Source organism: Condylura cristata, unplaced genomic scaffold, assembly GCF_000260355.1.
Source record: "Condylura cristata isolate star-nosed mole 26May11 unplaced genomic scaffold, ConCri1.0 scaffold00009, whole genome shotgun sequence".
Lineage (NCBI taxonomy): Eukaryota > Metazoa > Chordata > Mammalia > Eulipotyphla > Talpidae > Condylura > Condylura cristata.
In genome coordinates this window covers 15,031,625-15,053,939 of record NW_004567110.1, presented here as the reverse complement: position 1 = coordinate 15,053,939, position 22,315 = coordinate 15,031,625, and the positions used below count along the sequence as shown (strand labels likewise).

General features: G+C 44.0%; 1 protein-coding gene across 1 annotated transcript in view; it reads right to left on the bottom strand.

The window, feature by feature from the left end:
• Window positions 1-22,309, bottom strand: part of EXT1 (exostosin glycosyltransferase 1) — a 262,470-nt gene extending 240,161 nt beyond the window's left edge. Inside the window, exon 1 of the mRNA XM_004679623.2 lies at window positions 20,729-22,309. Coding sequence (XP_004679680.1) covers window positions 20,729-21,690 — 962 coding nt within the window. The 5' untranslated portion in view covers window positions 21,691-22,309. The remainder of the gene's footprint in view (window positions 1-20,728) is intronic.
• Between the last annotated feature and the right edge of the window lie 6 nt (window positions 22,310-22,315).

Here is a 22,315-nt window from a genome sequence, read left to right as displayed (position 1 = left end):
TAAGTAGAATTCTCACACTGCCAGTATTTTTATGGGGTTGGGAGCCCCTTTAGGTAAACCATTTTAAGTGCAAGAGTATAGAAATAATCCATCCTGAAAATGCCTTCTATTCTGAGCACCTGGCATAAAGCTATTGTGTCCAGTGATTTCATATTATGGCCTTCCACACATAAAGGAAATGCTCTAAGTCCTGAGGGCTAATTGCACATTGCAGACTTCCTCTTTCTACAGAGCTTTTTAATTGGGTACTTTAAGTTGCCAAGTATGTTCAAAAATGGTATTTCGAATAAGCACAGCAAAGTGACTGCCTACCTAGAATTGGAGTATTCAACCTCTCTTTGGATGAGAAACTGATGCTTATTTTCAGCTATTCATTTCCAATAGATGACAACGTGAAGGGAGAAACCAAGTATCTATGTCTATTTTATTGAACTTGCATTCATAATATGAATGTTTCAGTATTATTTCAATGCAAAAAGATAATATTAAAAAAAAAGGTTAGCAATCTAAAATTAGAAATGATCATCAGACTGAATATTAATAGTAGTTACATATACTTTTACTTCCTGTAAGCAATTAGTTTAATAGTAGGCAGGATGGAATCACTCCTTAGAGGTTTAATTTTGTTGGGCTCAGTTATTTCTGAAGCCTCTCTTCTCCTGTAAAACCCTGTGCTTTGATTCAAAAGAGAAGGGTCGATATCACATACAAGACTCTGCAACATCATACAACCACATAAAACTGTCATGGTGAAATACTCCACTGCGTGATTTTGTTACTGCTTCTTTTATTCTTGCAGCAGTGGACACACAATCTCTGAGGATGAATTCGCCACTTCAAGGCTCGTGCCAGGCACTGGATAGAAACAATAAAAACGGTCTTGGGAACAGGAGCCCCCAGGGAGGGAGGCACAGCCATCCAACCTGACAGCAAATCTACCTCCAAATTAATCATTTTTACACTTCTCACATTCTGAATTTTTTTCTCCAATGAGTATTTCTCCATGCCTAGAAAGGAGCCCAACCCTGAAATTAAATCCAATGCTACAAAACCACTGAGCAAATTTCTTTTATCAGATATTCATATACTAAAGCTAAAACTGTAGCTTTAAACTGTAGATTAAACACAGTTCTCAAAATAATTATCAGAAATGGACAGGGCTCTTTAACCAAGGATCAGAAGGTCTACAAACCTCATAAAAGTTTGACATAAACTGGGCCCTCCCTGCTGGTGCAGCGGATTAAAGCACAGCACTAAAATGCTAAAGCCATTACAGCATGAGCTCGATCCCAGCCCCAGAGGTGATCCATATGGCACGGCAGACCTCTCCTGACCCGCCCGCTGCACCCCTCAGCAGTGTACTTCGTCAGTCGGCCTGTTCTGCTCCCCACTTTGTCTCTGGTGAATCCTCTCACTGCCCTGTACCTCTGGCCTGTACTTCAGAGGAGTACAATAAATAAATAAATAAATCATTAGGGGAAAAAAAAAAGTTTGATGTATTCTAACCCGAAAGGAGCCTTCAGTATCCACAAAGTGGTCTCTGTACTACTTCACTACTTTCAAAAATCAACAACTAATTATGAAACTGTCTCATTCATTCATTCATTCATTCAGTTTTGAGTTTACAGCACCATATGTGATTCAGGGGAACTGAATGTCCATCCCCATGCTTTACCCACCACAAGGGTCCCCATACTTTCAAAGCTGTTTCTTGACTTACAGGGGAGATTATAATAAAAGTTTGGATTGAACTGAATGTAGAACAGGAAATATTTTCCTTCAACCTCACGTGTTATTTACCTAGAAGAATTATGATAAAAAGTTGTATCATGTAAGGTGAAAAGCAGGGAAAGGCCTGTTTAATAAAAGTTAAGTAGAATTCGTGTGTGTAATTGGGAAACTTGTGTTGTTACTATTGTTCGGCATTAATGCACAAAGAGATTCTTTATTGTATGAGCAGAATTTAAAAATCTGGTAGAAACAAGCCCATTCTCAGGCTTATAAAACAAGCCTTTACAGATAATTATGTTTTATTACTCTTCATTTTATGGGGATTGTTTTATACAAAACAAATACCAGATGCCTATTTGTTTTATTCATTTCAGGGGGGAAAAAAATTCTACAAGTACCTCTGCGAACAGAACTGCTTTTAATTAAACACAATGCACAACGAGCACATAAAAATTAATACTGTTTGAAGCCAGCAGGTAGCAAGCAAATGCAAGTGCGGAATATCCCTTCTTCTCCCAGCTGAGCTGAGCGGGAACATTCCCAGACTTATCACTTGGGAGCTGAAATCGTCATGAGTTACTTGAAAAAGGTCATCCACAGACTCATTTGGGGGAAATTAAAGCCAATGTTCATGGAAATACAAAACCCGCCTTGCGAAAAAAAAATAATGTCAGCAGGTTTTAATGGCAACTGCATTAAACCAGACCCTGCATTAGTCCTCTTTTATGAAATCAGGCCAGTCCATTCTGACCCACTTGGGTCAAGCTGTTGAGATGGGAATAAAAAAGGTTCATTTCTGCTACATCAAAAAAATGTAAAGTGAGTTCTGGCAGAGTTCAGACTCAATCTGCAAACACTTACCACAGAAAGATATGTCACAAAGACGCTACTATTTGATTAACACAGCCAAGCTTTAAAAAGGGGGGGGGGGGATGTGCAGAGAAAAGTACAATCAAACTGAAATTGTACACTTCTTCCTGACCCCAAAGAAATGACTCTATCTGTGCAACTGTCAGTTCTAATCAGAAAGTGAAAATTCAGCACACAGCATTTCAGCCCTGCAAAGAGGAAAATGTGGTATCCTTCCTCTTCTTTTATTCCTTTGCTTTGTTTTCTTGTTTGCTTTTGATCAAATCATAGTAACACCCACGTTCCACTCAGGTCCTACACTTTGATATCATCTGGCCAGTTATGATTTGTACTCACTGGTGCCAAGAGAGAAAATAAAAAGGCATTTGAAGGCATTGTGTGAAATAACGCGAGACAGCCTGTAAACAGACCATGCAAGCAGCTCGCCACTCTCAACAATCAACAATCCCTGGCACACGCCATTCAGGGTCACACCCCAGCTATCTGCAGCTCAGAGTGGTCCTGATTCAGGGGAAGTTTCATTCATTCCTCTACATGTGAGTGATAGTCTTTTAGGTTAATGGACTTTGATCTTTTGGATAAATTAAAAGATAAACTATTTTATTTTTGTATTTAAAAATGCAGTTAAAGTCCTAAAGCTTTTTAAGACTTTAAAGCAGATGTTTAAATGGGGGGAGCAACTTAAGAAAATAAAGCAATTTAAACGATCACACTTCAAAAAAAAAAATCTGTCAAAGTAATCTCAGAATACTCTTCATCTCCGATCAAGAATCCGGGGTGAGTATAAGGAAGGTGGCTCAAGGGTGAAATGCCTCACTTTTCAATCTATTACAATCTAAGCAAAGGGTATAAAAAGCCATTAAAATAACGGGGATCTATCAATATGTCCAGACATAGAATGATATTAGATACATGATTAACTGATTTTTTAAAAAAGAAATTACAAATGAGGACATATATTTATAGCACTCCTCTCTTCAAAAAATATAAATATGCTATTTGCCTGGGGGGGGGCAGATGAATACACTCAACTAAGAAAGAGAATGAATGGGGTGTATATGACAAGTAACTTTCACTTTCCGTAATGTTTGAAATTTGAACACTGTTCAAGTATTACTTCAGCAACCTAGATTCTCCTAAAATATTTTTCAAAATATTCACCAAATTGTGGTTTATGCTGCAACTCTTGGTTGGCTCTAGCTAAAAGTTGTATATAAAACTGGATGGTGCCACGCCCCCGGATGGTGCCACGCCCCCGGGTGAGGCCACGCCCCCGGGTGAGGCCACGCCCCGGGGTGAGGCCACGCCCCGGGGTGAGGCCACGCCCCTTGGTGAGGCCACAGAACTGCATACCTGTGCCTCAAGCATAAGATTCAGGCTACAGGCAGAGGGTCCTGGACAGCTGACTGCACCAGAGTGGCTGGTTAAGCATGACACGCTGGTGCCCCACTCATCAGAAGACAGAAGAGCCTGAGCTTCTGCCCCCAGGGTATGTACAGTCAGTCCCTTCTCAGAAGGAAAGAGCCAAGTGCTTCTTCTATTATCCACCACAATTCTCAGTGTTTCTACTCTGTCAAAGGAAGCAAGCATGAAAGCAATAGACCAAGAACAACACAGTGCAGTTTAAGTTCTATAAAGCAGATGTTAGGGATATTAACAAATGATGACCGGAAACCTCCTTGTGGCCAAAAGGACAATGAAAGGCTCAAATGATATCAAAGCATTCTCTGATTATGGTCAATTGTTCACTTCATACCTATATGTTGAACCTCAAGGTATGTGTGGTAGGGCGGTTGAGGAATTCTAAACATATTTTACTATGCAACATCCCCTTTGGGTAATTTACAGAAGCACAGTAACATTTCTAAAGTATATTTCCACTAACAGGGCACGATGATCAAAAGATAGACACTGGACCAGCACTTCTTGAAGATGTATAAAATGCTCAAGCTGGTCTAAGAGTTGGGGAAAGACATTCAAAACAAATACACAAGTCTTGAGATGTGGGCTGGAGGCTAAACTGAGGGATACAGAGGAAACCAGATGTGCACCCACGAGTAAATAAACCTAGAGAGAAAGAAAACTACATAATTACAGTGCAAGGTCCAATGACCCGAAGGTGAAAACTGCTCCCGGTTGAAATTCCAGATTGTACCCCGATCCTGAATGACCAATATAATAAAGAACCACAAAGCTTGTAAGCCCAGACCCCTAAAATTACACAGGGTGTGAAACAGGCGGAGAGGAAAATTTCTGAGTCTTTGTACACGTTAGAAACAAGCCCTTGGCCTGTCGTCTTACTGGCCTCTGTGGACAGAGACGCTTGGCCGGGGCTTCTAACTACGAGGCTGGTGATAACAGGGAATGTCCTGGAGTGGAGGGCAGCCCGATGGCGGGCTGATTTATGCTCTGCTATTTGAAAAATCACTAGACCATTTTTATACCCCCAAGGGGAACTAAAATGACAGTCTTCAAATGATAGGTCTTATACCACGTCCTGAATAGAAACAAACCAAGAAAGCCCCAAGTAACCAGCCCTGGGCATCCCAGGTGCCAATATTTTAGTCTTTCAGAGACATGTCCAAAAATCCAATTAATTTACCTCATCTAATTAAATGAGTTAATTGGAAATACGATACAGTATTTTTAGCTCACTGCTACCTGAATCTACAAGTCAGCTCTCTGGAAGAAAAGATGACAATTTTTATATTGTGGAGGAAATTAAGAAGATTTTGCAACAAGGGGAGCATGACCAAAACAAAGTAGTACTTTTAATAACAATAATAATGAATAGCTATATACCAGAGGCATTTTAAAGGGTGGAGTGGGGAATGGGGTCAAAAACAGTGGGGGGAGGGAAATGCACTGGACTTTGGTGATGGAACAGGGTGATTTGGTGATGGGAAGCCCATGGGGATTACAATTGAGATGGGAAAAGGCACAAAATGATGTAAAAATAAACTATTATTTATTTTTTTTTAAAAAAAGTAGCACTTTTAAAAACAGAACCTTGATTCTAGGCAGAAAATAAACTCCAGCACCTCATCCAGAAACATTCTCCTTCCCACCAAAAAAAAGGATTTGAATAATTATTTCATATACAAACACACAAACACAGGTCTATAATCTCCACTGCATATAAAACACTTACTCATGTCTCATCTGGAATCAAGGAGTATCAAACTTGACATTAGGGCAGGAAATTCTCACTTACATGAAGTAAACCAGTCACTTTAGTGCCTATTCCAAAAGCTGATGTTCAGGAACATAATATGACCCTGTGATTTCTGGCACCGATGTAATCTTGTTAGGCTATGGTTCAAGGGGAAGGTTCAGACCCAGAGAATATTCCAATCACAGCGCAGCATACTATGATGTGGAACCCAGTAGGAATCAGAGAACATCTGGGCTTGGTGACCAGGTGGTATTATAAAAAAGCTGTCTCACAGAGTGTGTGTGTTCATTTTGTAGCTACATCAATTCCTGCAATGTGTCTAAATCACCCAGATCTTCAAAATAGGTTACAACGTCCTCTCCTCTGAAAGTCCACGCAAGACTGCTCTTATAAGTTTACCAAGGAGAGTTTTGGGGGCTTTAATTTAAGACGCAGAAACACTTCTGAGAACTGGGACCCACCTCGCCTAATTTCACCCTCACAAAAAAGAAAGCCATGCCAAGTGATCCCCCTGGCACACCAACCATGGTTTTAATGCTTTTTCAAGAGGCAGGCCCAAGAAGACCCAGGTGAGGCTCTGCCTCCCAGCAGTAGCAGGAAACATGATATTTTTGTAAAAGGAGAAAAAAAATTTCTTAAAGGCATAAAGTCCTATCAATGATTGGGACTCTTGGTTGAACAACTTCCGGGAAATGAAAATCTATTGTATTTGGCAAAAGTCACAACAGGTGGTTGGGATTCTGGGCATTGGCCAAACCACCAGCAGCTTCTATATGCCTGGCAAGCTACTGTATCACATTGCACAGTACAATTATAATGAGCTGTAAACAGACAGGTCAAATGAAAAAAATGAAATGAAAACAATGACAAATACACACAAATGGTAAGTCTGAAATTATACGAGTCTCGTGTGGTTTAATGGAAGAGGGGATTAATGCCACTAACAGTGATCACTTACTGAGTACGCTTAGGATGCACCGAGCACCATTCTAAGCATAGGACATGTACTGTTCCTCATTTACTCCTCAGAAACAGCCCTATGAAGTAGAAGTCATTCTCATCTCTATTTTGAAGTGACGAAACGAAAAGTCACGCAAGATGCGCAGGGACACAGCCACCTCTGAACTCAAGCCACCCAGCTCCACAGCCCATGAGCATGAACTCCAGGCCATACTTGGCTAGAAGATAAGGGATGTGTGTTCCTTCCCCAATTCTGTCACAACCAGCCCCACAACCTTGGGCAAGCTGCCCGACTTCTCTGGATTTCTATTTCCGTAGAGAGTGACACTAGATCTGGAAGGTCACTCCCATGATCTTAATGCTCTTCCCTTGAGGCAAAACTATCGGGAATTATGACAACATGGTGGAATGCCATGTCCCCTCCTTGGACGTGGTTACGAGAGATACAGACACTTAGAATTACAAACCCAAGAGCTCCAAATCAGGAAGTGCTCCCAGGTCTCTGTGCTGGAAGAGCACATGAGGGAAACTGAGGCACCAGGAGGCTCAGTCAGCAACATGCTCTGCATTTAAGGCTGCTGGTTTCTTGGTGTACTTTTTTTTTTTTAAAAGATATATTTATTTATTTATGCATACAGAGCTGGGATACGGGCCAGAGGTGCAGGATTCACCAGAGACAGAGCAGGGAGCAGAACAGGCAGATTGAATTTCGGGAGGGGAGCAGTGGGCGGGTCAAGAGAGGTCTGCCGCACAATGTGGGTCACCTCCAGGGGCGGGGACCGAATTCATGGTGAAGTGGCTTTAGCTTCTTAGTGCTGTGCTTGAACCCGTTTTGCCACCAGGGAGGGCGCTTCTTGGTATACTTTTATAGAAATGTAAGAATAATTCTGACAGTGTTACAGTAAATAATAGACATGGGGACAACCTAAGTGTCTATCAACTGATGAGTGAATAAAGAACATGCATGTGTATACACACACAGGGAAGTATTATTCAGCCTTAGAAAACAAAGTACTGGCCCTCCCTGGTGGCACAAAGGGTCAGGACACAGTGCTGCAAACTAGCCGCAGCTACTTCAATGTGAGTTTGAGCCCCTGTCCGGGAGGTGACCTACATGGCGCAGCCGACCTCTCTTGTCTGTCTTGCCCACTGCTCCCCTTGTCAATCTGCTTACTCTGCTCCTACTCTGTCTCTGGTGAATCCTCTCACCACCCCTGCACCTCTGGCCTTTACCCCAGTTCTGTATGCATAAGCAAATAAATCTTTTTAAAAAGAAAACAAAACCCTGCCATTTGCAGCAATATAGATGGGTCCTAAGGACTTTATACAAGTAAATTCAGAGAAAGAAAGTCAAAGGCTGCCTGATGTCTGTTATATGTGGAATCTAAAATAAACCAAACATGTAGATAAAGAGAACAGAACAGTAATCCCTGAAATGGGGTAGAGTGGGTGAAATGAGTGAAAGTTATAAAATACCGTCCAATAATAAATAAGACTAGTTATAAAAGTCCTGAGACTGAAACAGACAGTATGTGTCTCTAATAATACTGCATTGTTCATTTTCAAGGTTGGTCAAAATATTTCTTGTCAGTCACAATACTGCAGGGATTAACTCAACTCACTGGTGATCATTTTGCAATGTATACAAACCACTAAGCTGTACACGCTGAAACCAATACAATGGTAAATGTCAATGATATATCAATAAAAATATTTATTTTAATATTTTACTTTTTTTACCTCTTTTACCCTCTTAGCTTATTCCTTAAATATGGCTAACATAAGTGTAGTAAAATGCTATTCTGTCATTGAACTGTACTAAACACTGAGGTACTTGAATTTTACCTGAACATAAAATACTGTTCAATTTTTTAGAAACAGGCAATATAATTCTACCATCTAAACACAGAAAATATTACACATTTCCACTCTGAATCAATAAGAGTCTGACTGCCCTACATTTACAGGTTTGCAACATTGCACTTGAATACTTAAAAATGCAGTTATCATAAAAGGTGTCGCTTAAAGGTAGCTTTTTTAATGCAGTGTGAATTTTAAAGGAACATGTAGCATATAAGAAATAGTGTTTTCAAGAAAAATTTACTCTCTGCCTCTCAGCAAAGCCAAAGCATTTCAGTATCCGATTCCCTATGATTAGATTTTCTGATTGGCTCAGATATTCAGATCTAGAAATCATTTTGGAAAATGACCTTGCCAAGCCTTGTAAAAACATAATTCATACTTAATCAATTGGCACATGATTGCCACCAAGTCTCAATCAATTTTTAGGGCATAAGTCAGGTCATTGTGATAATCATACATCCTCCATTATCTACAAACCTAGCATACCTGTAAGCGGTATCCCTGTGATTCCATAAGCTAACATCAATGAGCCAGGAGATACTCATAGCAGGAAGTAGAGGCCAGTGAGAAACAATGGTGTACCTTCCCTTTGCTTTTTTCCCCTCTGCTTTTTAATTAAATAATAAATCTCAACATGCATTCATTAGAAGCCTCATAGCTCAATTAAGCACTTTGTGACTAGATACTCTGGGGCAATGCTTCAGTATCAGTTAACAGAGTTTGGATGTAACCTGAGTTAAAACATATAAGGCAAAAGTTATTTTCAACCAACCATTTGGGAGAAAAATCATAATTAAATGGGGGACAAAATTCCCCATATCTACTGCACTAAGAAGCTAAAGCCACTTCAGTGTGAGTTCAATCCCCACCCTGGAGATGATCCACATGGCATGCTAGACCTCTCCTGACCCGCCCACTGCTCCCCTCAGCAGTGTACTTCATCAGTGGGACTGGCCTGTTCTGCTCCCCACTCTGTCTCTGGTGAATCTTCTCACTGCCCCTACAACTCTGGCCTGTACCCCAGTTCTGTATGCATAAATAAATCAATCTTTAAATAAAAAAAATAAATGGTTGGGCCCTCCCCGGTGGCACAATGGATTAAAGCACAGAACTGTGAAGCTAGCCCCGGCCACTGCAGCACAAGTTCGATCCGTGGCCAGGGGGCTGATCCACATGGCACCGCAGACCTCTTTTATCTCACCCTCTGCTCCCTTCATCAGTGGATCTCAGTCAATCTGCCTGTTCTGCTTCCCATTCTGTCTCTGGTGAATCCTCTCACCCCCCACACCTCTGGCCTGTACCCCAGTTCCTGTATGCATAAATAAATAAATCATTAAAAATAAATAAATGAATAAGCAAAATGATAAACCGTAGTGATTTCTCCTGTAACAATAAATTCTTCAGATGTACAATATGCACCAAACACCCTCGGTTAATTTTAATTTGGTTTCATTGATACTAATATGCAAAAAAGAGAAGAAAAAAACTATTGGAAGAAACACCCCATTTGAAAACATACAGAAAATCCGGGTGAACAAGCTAATGATAAGAATAAACTTGTAAAGGTCTGGAGTGAAAACTAGACACAGCTACAGAGTCCATTCACTGTAACTGTGGACAAAAGACGTATCGTTTTCATCCATTAATTCAATGTGTTGTTGTTGTTTTTTCCTTTATCAGAATCAGAGTCCCCAGTACAGTGCCGGACTCCTTAAAGACACAATGTTGAGGGGGAGCTCAATGTCACTTTCCCAAGGAGCCTTTCCCCTGCCCACATACCTAACAATGCAAAGCCTGCCCTCCCCCCTCACTCTCAATATGCACTCACCAGAAGCTTGAAAGCTCAGGCTATTTACCAAGGGCACCTGGTGGCTTTTAAAGAACCTGGATTTTCATTCCTAGAGTACAACTGCCCATTCCAGGGGGCAGAACCCATTTCCAGAAGTTTCACACGCTCAGGTCAACTGCCCTAATCCTGACCCCTTTCCAAAGCCACTTTGCTCTGAATACCTAGCACCTTACAGCAGACCCATGGTTAGTAAGGCAGCAGGCTCCACACACTAGACTCCAAGCATCTAGAGAGTAAATGCCGGCTGTTTATTGTTGAATCCTGTACCTGTACACAGCAGTTGCTCAATAAGTATGTTAAGCAATTACTGAAAACTCGACACAAATCTGCTCCTTGGGGCCTGTACAGTTTCCTGGGGAAGGAGAGAAACAATATATAAGGAAATATAAAAACACAGCTACTCTATTAAAGCACCTTCAGGAGACCGTTACCCAGTCTGAGTCATGAAGGAAGTGAGTATGGACTAAGGAAGAGGGCCTGAGGGGGTGGGGGGTGGGGATGGCTTGGCCAAGGGTATGCTGGGGGTGAAGAGGCAGGCCGTGTGGGCTAAGACCAACTTAAACTGTGTGGAGGGGCTGTGAGAAGCCTCGGAGGCAAGTTCAAGGGTGGTGGCACAGTCACGCTGTATCGCCAGTGCTGTGCTGGCTTCCAGAGACTGTGAGGGCGGTGGAAAGTACTCAAGTGTGAAGGCCATTTTATAGCTCCACCTGTCAGGCCCCATCCTGGGCACCCTGAAGAATGTGGCAAAAGCAAAACAAACCACTAACACATACCCCAGAATACCTGCCAAGCACCTCCTAAATAAACCACAGACCAGATGCACTCCCATCATGGCCTAACAGGCACCTCTGATCCAAGCCCACCCTTCTAGGGTGCAGCTTAGGGGGGTAAGGCAACCCCAGCCCAGGGCCACCCCCTTTACCTGGGCCCACCGTCCAAACATTCTGGACACTAGTGAACACAGAAGAGCTAACACCACTATTCCAGGAAACTTTTCATTTCTCATTAACTTTAAATTACGGGGTTGTCCTAGCACCCCAGAAGCCTGAGGTAGCAATGGCTACCAGCAATGCAATGCTAACTCCACAGAGACCCCATATATGTGGAGCTTTGGGGGAGATGCTACACTTGGTAGACAAGTTTTCAAGTGAAGAGCCTATTCTGAAAAGCACCAAAATACTTTTAACCATCGGCGCTTAAAAAAAAAGGTGTAAAAGGTGTAAAATATATCACCTGCTCCTCCCCTTTCTTACACAAAGCAGCACACACAGGAGGCCCCTGGTCACAGACACACTGTGTGGCGTTCACCCAGCATTGCCAAAACCACTAGCGGGAGACAGGAGTGGAGTGGGAGTACCTGGCAGCATCGGTGGGCACAGTCCTGGGCACTGGACAGCCGTCCTTAAACCACGGTGCTGCCTGACTTTTTCTGGGTGCTCCATTGGGCCTCTCCTGGCCCGCTTCCCCGTGTGTGGGTGCCAGCTGTCCCTTCTGCTGGATCTGTCTGCAAAGATCCCTCTCTTTCTTCTACTGTGGCTGAGAAACCAGATTACCAAACTGGTTAGAAATGACTCTTTAAAGTTAGCTTCAATAAATTCTAGGTGAGAAGCCCAAGTGATACTCTCTAAATCAATCACGATGTTGTGAGTGGGCAATCCTACATCGGTCACTGTGCAGAAGCAGTGGGTGCCAGGGTTCCTAAAGAGTGTCTGGAAGTCCCCCTTCCAGATTCTGACTCAGGTTTGCCTCGAAGATGAGTATCTCCCTGCTAGAGTGAACACAGACTAAAGAAGACACTTCCCACAACCAGGCACCCAGAATATTTGCATGAAATAGTAGTCATTATTGCTCTTACCATTCTCAACTGGGTTCAAGCTGTTAGTGCCAACAGGATATGGCTTCAGCAGTGACTGTCATAGCCAACTTCCTTTAACCACGATCCCCTATTCCAGGAAGCAAATGTAGGCTGTTCTTTGCAGATGGATAGCTAGCAATTAACTCAAGAATTGCAAAGTGACAGGCTGTGTTTTAACCAATGAGCTCACCACGATACCCGAAATGTGGCCTAACAGAGACAGTTATGTCCCCAAGGGTAATGATTACCTGGTAAAGCCAATCAGGTCAGTCTGCTCCAGGGGCTGGAGTAGTGACTTCAGGGAAGTATGACCAACGGTTGGTGCACACAGGGACCGAGGTGCTGGCCGGAGAGATGAAGAGCCAGACAGGGTAGAGAGGTATTGTACTGGGTCCTGAGAACTCACTGGAGCCGGCCGATTCATGTCAGTTTCACTTCCATGTCACCCTCCCAATAAAGCCCATGACTTCAGATAGCCTGATTGTTTTTCTTTTCTTTTTTTAAAGATTTCCTTTATTTATGTATGCATATAAGAACTGGAGTGCAGGCCAAAGGAGAAGAGGGTGAGAGGACTCCCCAGAGACAGGGTGAGAGCAGAAAGGTGGACTGACTGAAACACACTGATAGGGGAGCAGAAGAGGTCTGCTGCACCATGTGGGTCAGCTCCCAGGCAGAAGATTGAACGGTCACAATGGCTGGCGATAGCTTGATAATGCTGAGCCTTTGACCCCTGTGCTACCACGGAGGCCTCCTCAGTGCTCTTCTATTCTTTGCAACTTGGCCTGCTCACCCAGTCCAGGGAGGGCCTCAGCTCCTCTCAAGCCAGGGTCCTTCCAAATGACACCCTCACCAGTTATAGCAGATAAGCCAGTTGCAAAGGAATAACCTGCAGGCTCAGAGCCCTCACACAGGGTCCTTGGAGTCAAGGAAGCCCTTGCTGTCCGAGACGCCCTCCACCTGCCCCACTTCTATCCAGGCGCCCTACATGTTCCAGCTTGAAGGTCACCGGGAAGGCTTTTCACCGCTCACAGAGACAATGGTTGGCCTTCCAGGGTGCCTACCAGTTTCTGGGGGTGAAGAGATGGAGGAAGAAATGGGCAGAGTAACATCTGTGGCTTAGCTGGGAAGAGCCAAGTCACGACGCTAAGAACCTCTGTAGTTGACTGGGAAAAGGAAGGTGGTTCTAGTAATCATTCCAGCTTGCAGAGCACGGTAGAATCACAAGGAGCAGACACATTCGCCTCTTCTGAACCACTTCACAAGCCCACGAGGTTGAGTGTTTCGATCTCCATTTCTAGATGTGGAAACTGAGGCTGGGCGGTGAGGAATGGTGCTCAGGGATCAGTGTGGGTCAATGACTCTCCTGCTCCAGGGTCAAAGGCTGTCTTCAACTGGGACACAGAGGAGGAGGAATGGCTGTTCCACGCAGACAGGATGCTAAGAGAGCCCTAACATCACCAGACAAAACCTGGCTTTTGGTCTAGGTTTTGTTTCTTATGTTATATATTTTTTTAAGATTTATTTAAGATTTATGCATACAAGAACTAGGGTATAGGCCAGAGGTGCAGGGGTGAGAGGATTCACCAGTGACAGAGTGGGGAGCAGAACAGCAAGATGGACTGAAATACACTGCTGAGGGGAGCAGGGGGTGGGACAAGAGAGGTCTGCTGTGCCATGTGTGTCACCTCCCTGGGCTGCAGTGGCTCTGGATAGCCTCACAGTGTTGCCCTTTAACCCCCTGCATCACCAGGGAGGCCCTCTGTCTGGGTTTTTTAATGATTTCGACAAGTGCTCTTTTGTAGGCAACCCCAGACCATACCCGTCCTGGAGTAAATCCACCCGCCCAGGACACGCCAGTAGACCTCCACATCAACCATGGAAGAGACACTGGCAACCAGAGCCTTGAAGACCAGGTGCAGCTACAAGACCTACCCAGGAGGCCTGAGATTCTGAAATGCAGGGAAGGCTGCCTGCACCAAGCAGACACAGGGAGGTTTTTGGCTCCAGCAAAAACAAAACTTCAAAGGGAAGAAAGGCTGTGGGAGCTTCAAAGACCCCCTGCAGGACCAATTAACACCTACAAATGTTTATCTAAGCAGTCATTTAAAGATGGCTACTTCTCTAAATGGGTGCTGGCCTCACCTTAAAAATTGCTATTCCTCCAACTGGGATAGGGTTGGGGGTGGGGAAGAGCAAGTTCTGCAGTTGTTTTCTGAGAGAGACAAGGAGAAAACAAATACTCAGTACAGTGAAATTCGTCACAGATGTATCTATGATGGAAAAAAAAAAAAAATGGAAGCGGATAATACCTCCCTGAGAAAATAATATGCTCACACACAACTATGAGATGGGGGAATCACGCTGCCATTAAAACTCCTATCTTAATAAGATTTTCCTAGTGCATTGAATACAACAACAATAATGTGAAGAATAAAAGCAATAGCCCAGGGGCCCTCCCTGGTGGCACAAAGGGTTAAAGTGCAGCACTAAGAAGCTGTAGGCAGCCCCTGCAGCATGGAGTTCAATGCCCCACCAGCGAGGTGACCCACATGGCACAACAGACCTCTCTAATCTCACCCACTGCTCCCCGCAGCAGTATACTTAATCAATCTGACTGTTCTGCTCCCCACTCTGTCTCTGGTGAATCCTCTCACCCCTCCACCCTTCCCACCTCAGCCTGTACCCCAGTTCTTGTGTGCATAAATCTTTAAAATAAATAAAAGTGGTCATTGTCACTTAAAAAAAAATAAAAACAGCCCAAAAACCACTTAAAGTCTGACCTCATGTCCACACAACCAACAGCCTGGATGAGAAAGTCCAGGAGTTGGTTTGTCCACCTCTGACATGTACAACTCTGTGCCTGGCACAACAGAGGCATTGAAGGAAAATGTTTTGACTCCATTATTTACTGACTATTCATTAAATCATAATTAACATCCCTATACAAGTTTCTTGGATAAGCAGAGACAGAGTGATATAATCACAAAGGCGTACCTGTGTGTTATAACAGGCCGACGCCAAGGCTGAATCGTGCTCAGCTCCTACAGTGGAGAGGGCTTTGCATGGGGACTAGAGAAGACATTTATTTCTGTAGTCCTAGCTTCTATGTCTCCCCAATTTTCCACAAAGGTCTGTATAACTTTCTTAATCTTTGAAGTGCTTCCACCCTCCACCTCACCCCTCCGCCCCAGAATCTCCCAATGGGCCTCTCATTTCTATTGGGTCACCTAGCCTAATTGGGGCAAAAGTCACTCCAAGCTCCATTTTGAGAGTTCACTTACTATTATAGGGGGAAGCTCCAAATGGCATGATCAGTGAGGGCCAAGGTCACATCTATTGCTATCTCATTTTTCTTAGCAGAGGCTGGAGGGGGGAATTAAAAGCAAAATCTACTTGGACAACATTCATATGCTCCTTGGATAGAAGAGACCGAGAAATCCGATGCTTAATTGTCACAATCTCAAGTAATCTTTATCGTCTCTCTACCAAATGTTCTCCTTAGGATACATGTTTATAAAGAAAAGCAGTAGAGAAAGAAATCTGATACACAGACACAGCATCCTTCTAAACTCACTACTAACTGACAGGTACACAGTTGGAAAGCTTGGCCTCTTTGGGGTAGTGATATTTTGTAGAAAAATGAGACTGGACTTTGGAATCCAAACTCCCAGGTTACAATGGCACCATTGACTCACACCCAGTGACAGATTTCCTTACCCTCTTGGGTCTGCAAGAAGTAGGGGTGGAACCCACCTCTTTCATCATTCAAAGGAGAAAGCGCTTTGCAATAAAAACAACTGATGGGTTAAGGCCAGAGTAACTACCTAAGCTACTCCATTCAGGCTGAATAGGGAACAAGTTTGGACTACAGAGCCCACGAAGCTCGTCCAGGGCTGCTCTGAAGAGTGAGGCGACAGCAGACCTCAGTGAGAACCACAGAGAAGTGGGAGTGAGAAACCTGGGCTGTTCACCTCAATTCAGCCAGTTCTGCAGCCTCAGAAATACCACCTCACCACAGCTGGTTTTAGCTGACACTGCTGTAAGGGGGCCCGAGAGGTTCCTTGCAAGGGCCCTCGGCCAGTCCCTACAAGCACGACCTTTGGTGTGACATTAGCGTAACCCCGTCTTTATTCTTAAACTGTTCTTATGTGATTTATTTTAGAAATGCCTTGATTTCATAGACCCACCGGTGGGAAAGGTGTTAATATTTTACATGTGAAACCTGAGAATCACAATTTCCACCTTTCTCTTTGGAAGAGGAAAACGTTCACCTGAAAGTCACTGCTGGAAGATGAACTTGCTCACAGTGTCTGTTAAAACAGTCTGGGATGATGGGGAATAACAATTGTTTTAACTTACCTCTCATGTACATTATTTCCTATAAGTGCATCTAAATTCAACTTATCAGTTCATCCCCAGACTATGTCCTAAAACCCTTAGACGCAAAGCTCCGAGGCCCCAACTTCAGTTCACAATGAAAAGCAAAATGCACCACTACTCTAAAAGCTCTTAGGTCTGAGAATGTCCTTAGTGGAGACTGTGTCAATCCCTAAAACTATATGATAATGCCTAAAACTATATTTTAAGTTCCTGGCTAGCTCAGCTTCGTCTCATATGACAAATTGTCCATGTATATGTTTTGGTTTGTTTGCTTGTTTGTTTTTAAAGTATGTCTAAAATCTCTGTCAGCTTCCCAAAGGACTTCAAGAGAAATCCCATCAGAAACACCATCAATGAAGATCTCTTGTATCTAGGGATCTTTCAAGTGTGTCTGTAATTAAAAAGGGACAATTAAACATGAATTTCAGGGAGGAAAATCTACAAGACCTCATCTTTCTGGCTGCAAGCAAATCACTTAAACATTCTATCCCTCTGGTTTCCCGTCTGTAAAATAAGGGTGTTGGAAGGTGAATGATCACCTAGCTTTCAAACCTTTAAAAAAGTACCAGGACTGTGAGGTGTAGCTTCAGCAAACACAGGACAAGGTGCTCAAAAAGGATATAAAAGATTGTGTCCCCAGAAGAGTAGCTTAAAATATTCACCGCTGTTCCTTGAGGGTCAGGTCAAAGACAGTTATCACCTCTCATTTCCTTCTTTCTTCTCGTTCAGAAAGCCCAATTTAAAGTTTCACAATAATGTCCTTTGTTTGAAGGGATTTGAACTATGAAGTTCACAAAATATAGTGATTCTGCAAGACTGCACAAGGAGCTCAAAGGATGTAAAACAGAATTCCTTTAAAGTCTCATTACAAATCATCACTAGTTTTAGTCAATGTCACCTACATCTGTTAATTTATATGTAGCTAAGGAAAATTAATTATAGATGTCATAAAAATGGATGTTTTAATATACTCCTGGAAGTCTCAGTCAAAAATATTGCTCCATTATTGGAGAAAGGTGTTTTCCTTCATTCTTTTATTCCTTCTGATTTTCACTTTCAAAAGTGCAAGTGAGATGAAAGTCCTCCACCACGTAGCACTAATGACCTTTATTGTCACATAAGGCTAAATTTAGCTAAACGCAACTTTTTAGTTGATACACTCTTATCTAGCCTACATACAAGGCCCCATAAATGTTCTATCTCATTTTCAAACCCCGTAAGTCCCAAACTAAAATGGTGTTTGCTTGTGGCAGCAAATGAAATGAAAGTCTTTTCATAGACAACTGCCAATAAAGAAAGGAAGGAGATGAACTGATTGTGTTTTTACGAGCCATTACCAAATGAATGCTTAGGACACCCTGAAGCAGTCTAAAACTCACCACAAAAAGGATAAACTGATGTTTCAGATGATGAATCTGAGTCACACAACAGTCAGTGTGAGAAATCAAGTTGGAGACCTGCCTCTGGTAGCAGTTTCCCCTCTCAAGCTCAGGAGAGATGAGGCTTTGCTGTGAGTTTTGCATTTCACCTCCACAAGGCAAACTTACAGAAAACTCAGCGTAAGGAACACAGTGGTTGCTGGACTTCCAGGCACAACAGCCGTGGCTTGCTCTGCATGAGTATCCTCCCCACATTTCCAGCTTCATTCTTCATCTTCATGCTTTCCAAAGTTAATAGTAAAGGCCAGAATGTCTGCAAGCACCATTTCTCAAAGATGAAGAGTTCGAATAAACCAACAAGAGAATGAGTCAAAACTCCAGACAGACCAAGCTAATGAATTTAATAAACGTTCCGCAGCACCTTCCTGTCCTTTTCAGTAGGTTAATGCTGAGAAGACTGCAAAAGCGGAGCATGAAGAAGCCCCAGATGTGTCTCTGCTGAAGAAACCTCTGTTTCGCGGAAAGAGCAACTTGCTTTCCTAACTCAATGCCACTCTTCCTCAGAGGTCCTGACCCCTTGTGGTCTTTAAACATAAACCAAAACAAGGGCTGTGGGTGTCAGATTTCTTGGCCCAATCACAAAGAGCTCAAAAATTAGCTAAATTTAATTAGCAAAAATTAAAGTTTCTAGGAAACCAGCCCCTCATACCTTCACTGCCAATCTCTAGCAAAAGCTTCAGTGGAGATCACAGCAATTTAATATGTATTTGGGGAAGAAGACGTGATTTTTTTTTTCACTTGAGGATGTTTCTCAAACAAATGTATAATTGAAATTTCCTAAGGTCAGGTATCAGCCCCAGGTCCTTTAGGAGAATGAAGACCCCCACAGTGTTGCTACAAAAAAAAAATCAGTGAGACTGCTTTAGAAGACACTGAAAGGTTACACTTGATCTCCAGTTACTCCACCATAAGCCAGACAAAGAAATTCCTGAAAGGCTATAAGCATTTTTTTCCTTACAAGCACCCACAGGAATAGGGCAGTGTAAATGCCGTGTAAACAAAGCAGCTCATTCCTAACCATAGTTTGTTTCTTTGTGGGAAAATTTTAATCCATGGCAACGGCATCCAACATTCACACATGACAGTCCCTGCAGAAGAATAAAATATAAATTCATAATTGACCCTGCTCTGGGACGTTTTTTTACCCTTGAAGACCAGGAGGTGCTGGGGCATGTGCGTGTTACTTTCTCCTTCACCATCTATGATCAAGTATGAGGACTTTAATTTCCCTACCAATCACTCCGACAGAGGCCCGAGTGTCTGCGGACATACACAGACAACAATCAAACCTTTCATTTCGGGGCCGCTTTCCCACCAGACCCCTTCCTGTTCCAATCAGGTTTGCGAAGTGTTTACCCCATTATGCATTTCATGAATCAATTGCAAAATCTGCCAACCTCTGCCAGTTCCTCTTGTACTCAGCTGTGAGGTTCCCCTTCCTTCCCCGGGTAGCACAAGTCTGCTCTGGTTTTTAACTGGCGCAACATGGAAATGCACTATATGTAAGAGCTCACTAACTCTTTCACAGCCACACACAAGTGAGAGTCAGGGGTGTTGACCCCAACCACTAGCCACTAACTCTCCCATCTCAGACGGATGCAGATCTATGGACATTAGTTTTGACCCCCAATCCAGTGTGTGTTACTGTCACTGGGAAGGAATAGGAAGAGAAAGAAGGGCTTCAAAGTAGCCAGCTCAGTTACTTAGCAACTGGACAAAACTTGCCTCCCTCCAGAGGGTAAGGAGGCACCTCACCCATTCAAAGAGTAACAGTCTCTGATTTACATGCAAATAGATAAAGACAAAAGAGAAAAGGAAATCTAAATTAGCAACTGGAGTTTACAGCAGTGGGGCAGAGGCCCAGGTTTTTAAAGTAGCATCTCCTAGGAAGCAGATAGGATATGTACAAACAGACATGAATGAATGAATGAATGAATGAATGAATGAATGTATGCATGCATGCATGCATGCATGCAAGATTACAGCCCTTACAGAGTTACAGCCCTCCTTCATGAATGTCAATGCCGTGGAGATATCATGGGAACAGACACAGAAAGTTTAGTAGCTAAAATTAAAACACTTCTGCTAACATAAATTTAAGGCTCACAGAAAGATGGCAATTTTGAGTTAGGAAGATTGCAGGGAAAACAGTTAACCCTGCTGGTGAGAAAAGCAAATAAAGCATTAATTTGGGGGGAAGGTCTCCAGACTCTGGGTGGATTCTGAATCTCTGCAGCCCCAAGATCCCCTCACGAACACCCTCCCGCACCTTCACCCACGGGTGCAGCTCAGTTTCTGAACTCAGGTCAAACCCACACGGTCCACAGGAAACACATCACCCAGGTTTTCCAAGCAAAAAGGGAGACACTGTCGCCTACTTGGCTCAGGAAAGTGCCCCAGGCTTTTCCACTGGCCAGAGAGCTCACTCTCCTCCCCAGCTCCTCAGCGCCACGCGCTCCTGACCCAGGGAGCTCAGTACCAGGCTCAGAACAGGAAGCCAGAGGACAGATGGCTCCTGAGGGACCATCCCAGCCCCAAGCTCACACCTGGACCAAGGAGGCCAGGGCCCTGGGCTGAGGGCAAAGGCCCATGGGCCAACCACTTACTTCTCGTACTCCGTGTTGTCTCTGTCACAGCGAGAATCCTTGTGCTTTTGCCAGTCTTTGCCATGCTTGCAGGTGGTGAGAAGCAGGACGTCCTCCCCGTTATGGACGTGATATAAGGCATTCCTGGTGTCTGACCCTATCCCTGTCAGGTACCTCTTCCCCTTAAAGACCAGCATGTACTTCCTGAGAGGAGGGATGGTGTTAAACTTCAAAAAGCCCCTCTCCCCTCCTGTCCTGGGATGATCCTTAGAAAAGAGGGGAATGGAGACATCAAAGTTGGATCGGAAGTTTTCAGTACTGACGCTGGCCTTGGCCAGCATCGCCTGGCCGATGTCAAAGCCCACGTCCTCGGTGTAGTCAGGCCAAGTGCCAGAGTATAAATTAAAAATTAAATGATTCCTACCATTGTTCCATAAGTGAAGACTCTGCACTTTGGATCTCAAATTGTGCACATACTGAGGTGACAACTGGTCTCTGTCTAAAGTATCCAGACTCAGGACAAAGAGGCACGCCTGGCTGGGGTCCGAGGTGTAGAACCTGGAGCCTTCGATGGCCGCTAAAATGTTTTGGTAACTTTCGGCAATTTTCTCCCCTTTTTGCTGCGGGTACACGTAGACTTTGAAGCCGTTTTTCTTGCAAAGGGTGAAATCGAAGCAGGACTCCATGCGGCACTTCTTGCCTTTGTAGATGCTCGAGTTGGCGTCTCGCTTCTGCCGGGGGGACATGGGCACGTTGGAATCCTCGTTTTCCAATTGATCCCAAGGAACGAAGGGGCGCAGAGCGTCCGGGAAGCGGGGCCAGAAATGATCCGGACTCGGATGGTGCAAGCCATTCCGACCACTGTGCTCTTCTCTCCGGCTGTGGCTCCTCGATGCCCTAAACTGCAAGCCTCCGAAATAAAACAAAAGGGCGAGACAGGAGCCAGCTGAGAGCAGGATGAAATAGCGTTTTTTGGCCTGCATGTGTCCTGTCTGGGTCAAGAGAATTGTAAATAAACACAAGAATCACCCAAGTTTCCCAATCAACACTTTCAGCTCCAGTCCGCCATCTTCCCGCCTGTAAAGACTTCAAACTCTCCGCGCCCACCTTCTCTGGATGCCTTTCCCCAAGCCGTGGACTGATCCAGCGCATGTGGGCGATTTCTTTAACTTTCTCCCCTTCGGTCTTTCATCTTTGGGTTGCACAATGGACGCGAGAGAGCGGGGCAGAATATTTCGCACCCAGGGCGAGCGACCAGCAGACTGTAATTTTCTTGCATGCAACAAGACGGAGGAAAAGAAAGAGAGGGGGGAAAAGAGCTCCTGATGCCCAATCAATGGCAAGCCGAAGTGATTTCCTCGCCTCTCGGATTCCTCTCGGCAGCGTGGAGAACGAGCCCCGGGAAAGCAACTTCAACTCATCCACACTCCCGTGCAGAGAGCACTCGGTTCCAACAAGTCAGCCGATCCCCGGGTTCAGCCGGCTAGTGCATCTTGCAGCTGGGGCGCCGTAACCTCACAAATCCCTGCATCTCTCTTTATTCCCTTCTGCAGCGGCTCCAAGACTCCGGCGGTGTTTACTCCTGCGCTCGCGGGGCCGGCCCCCGGG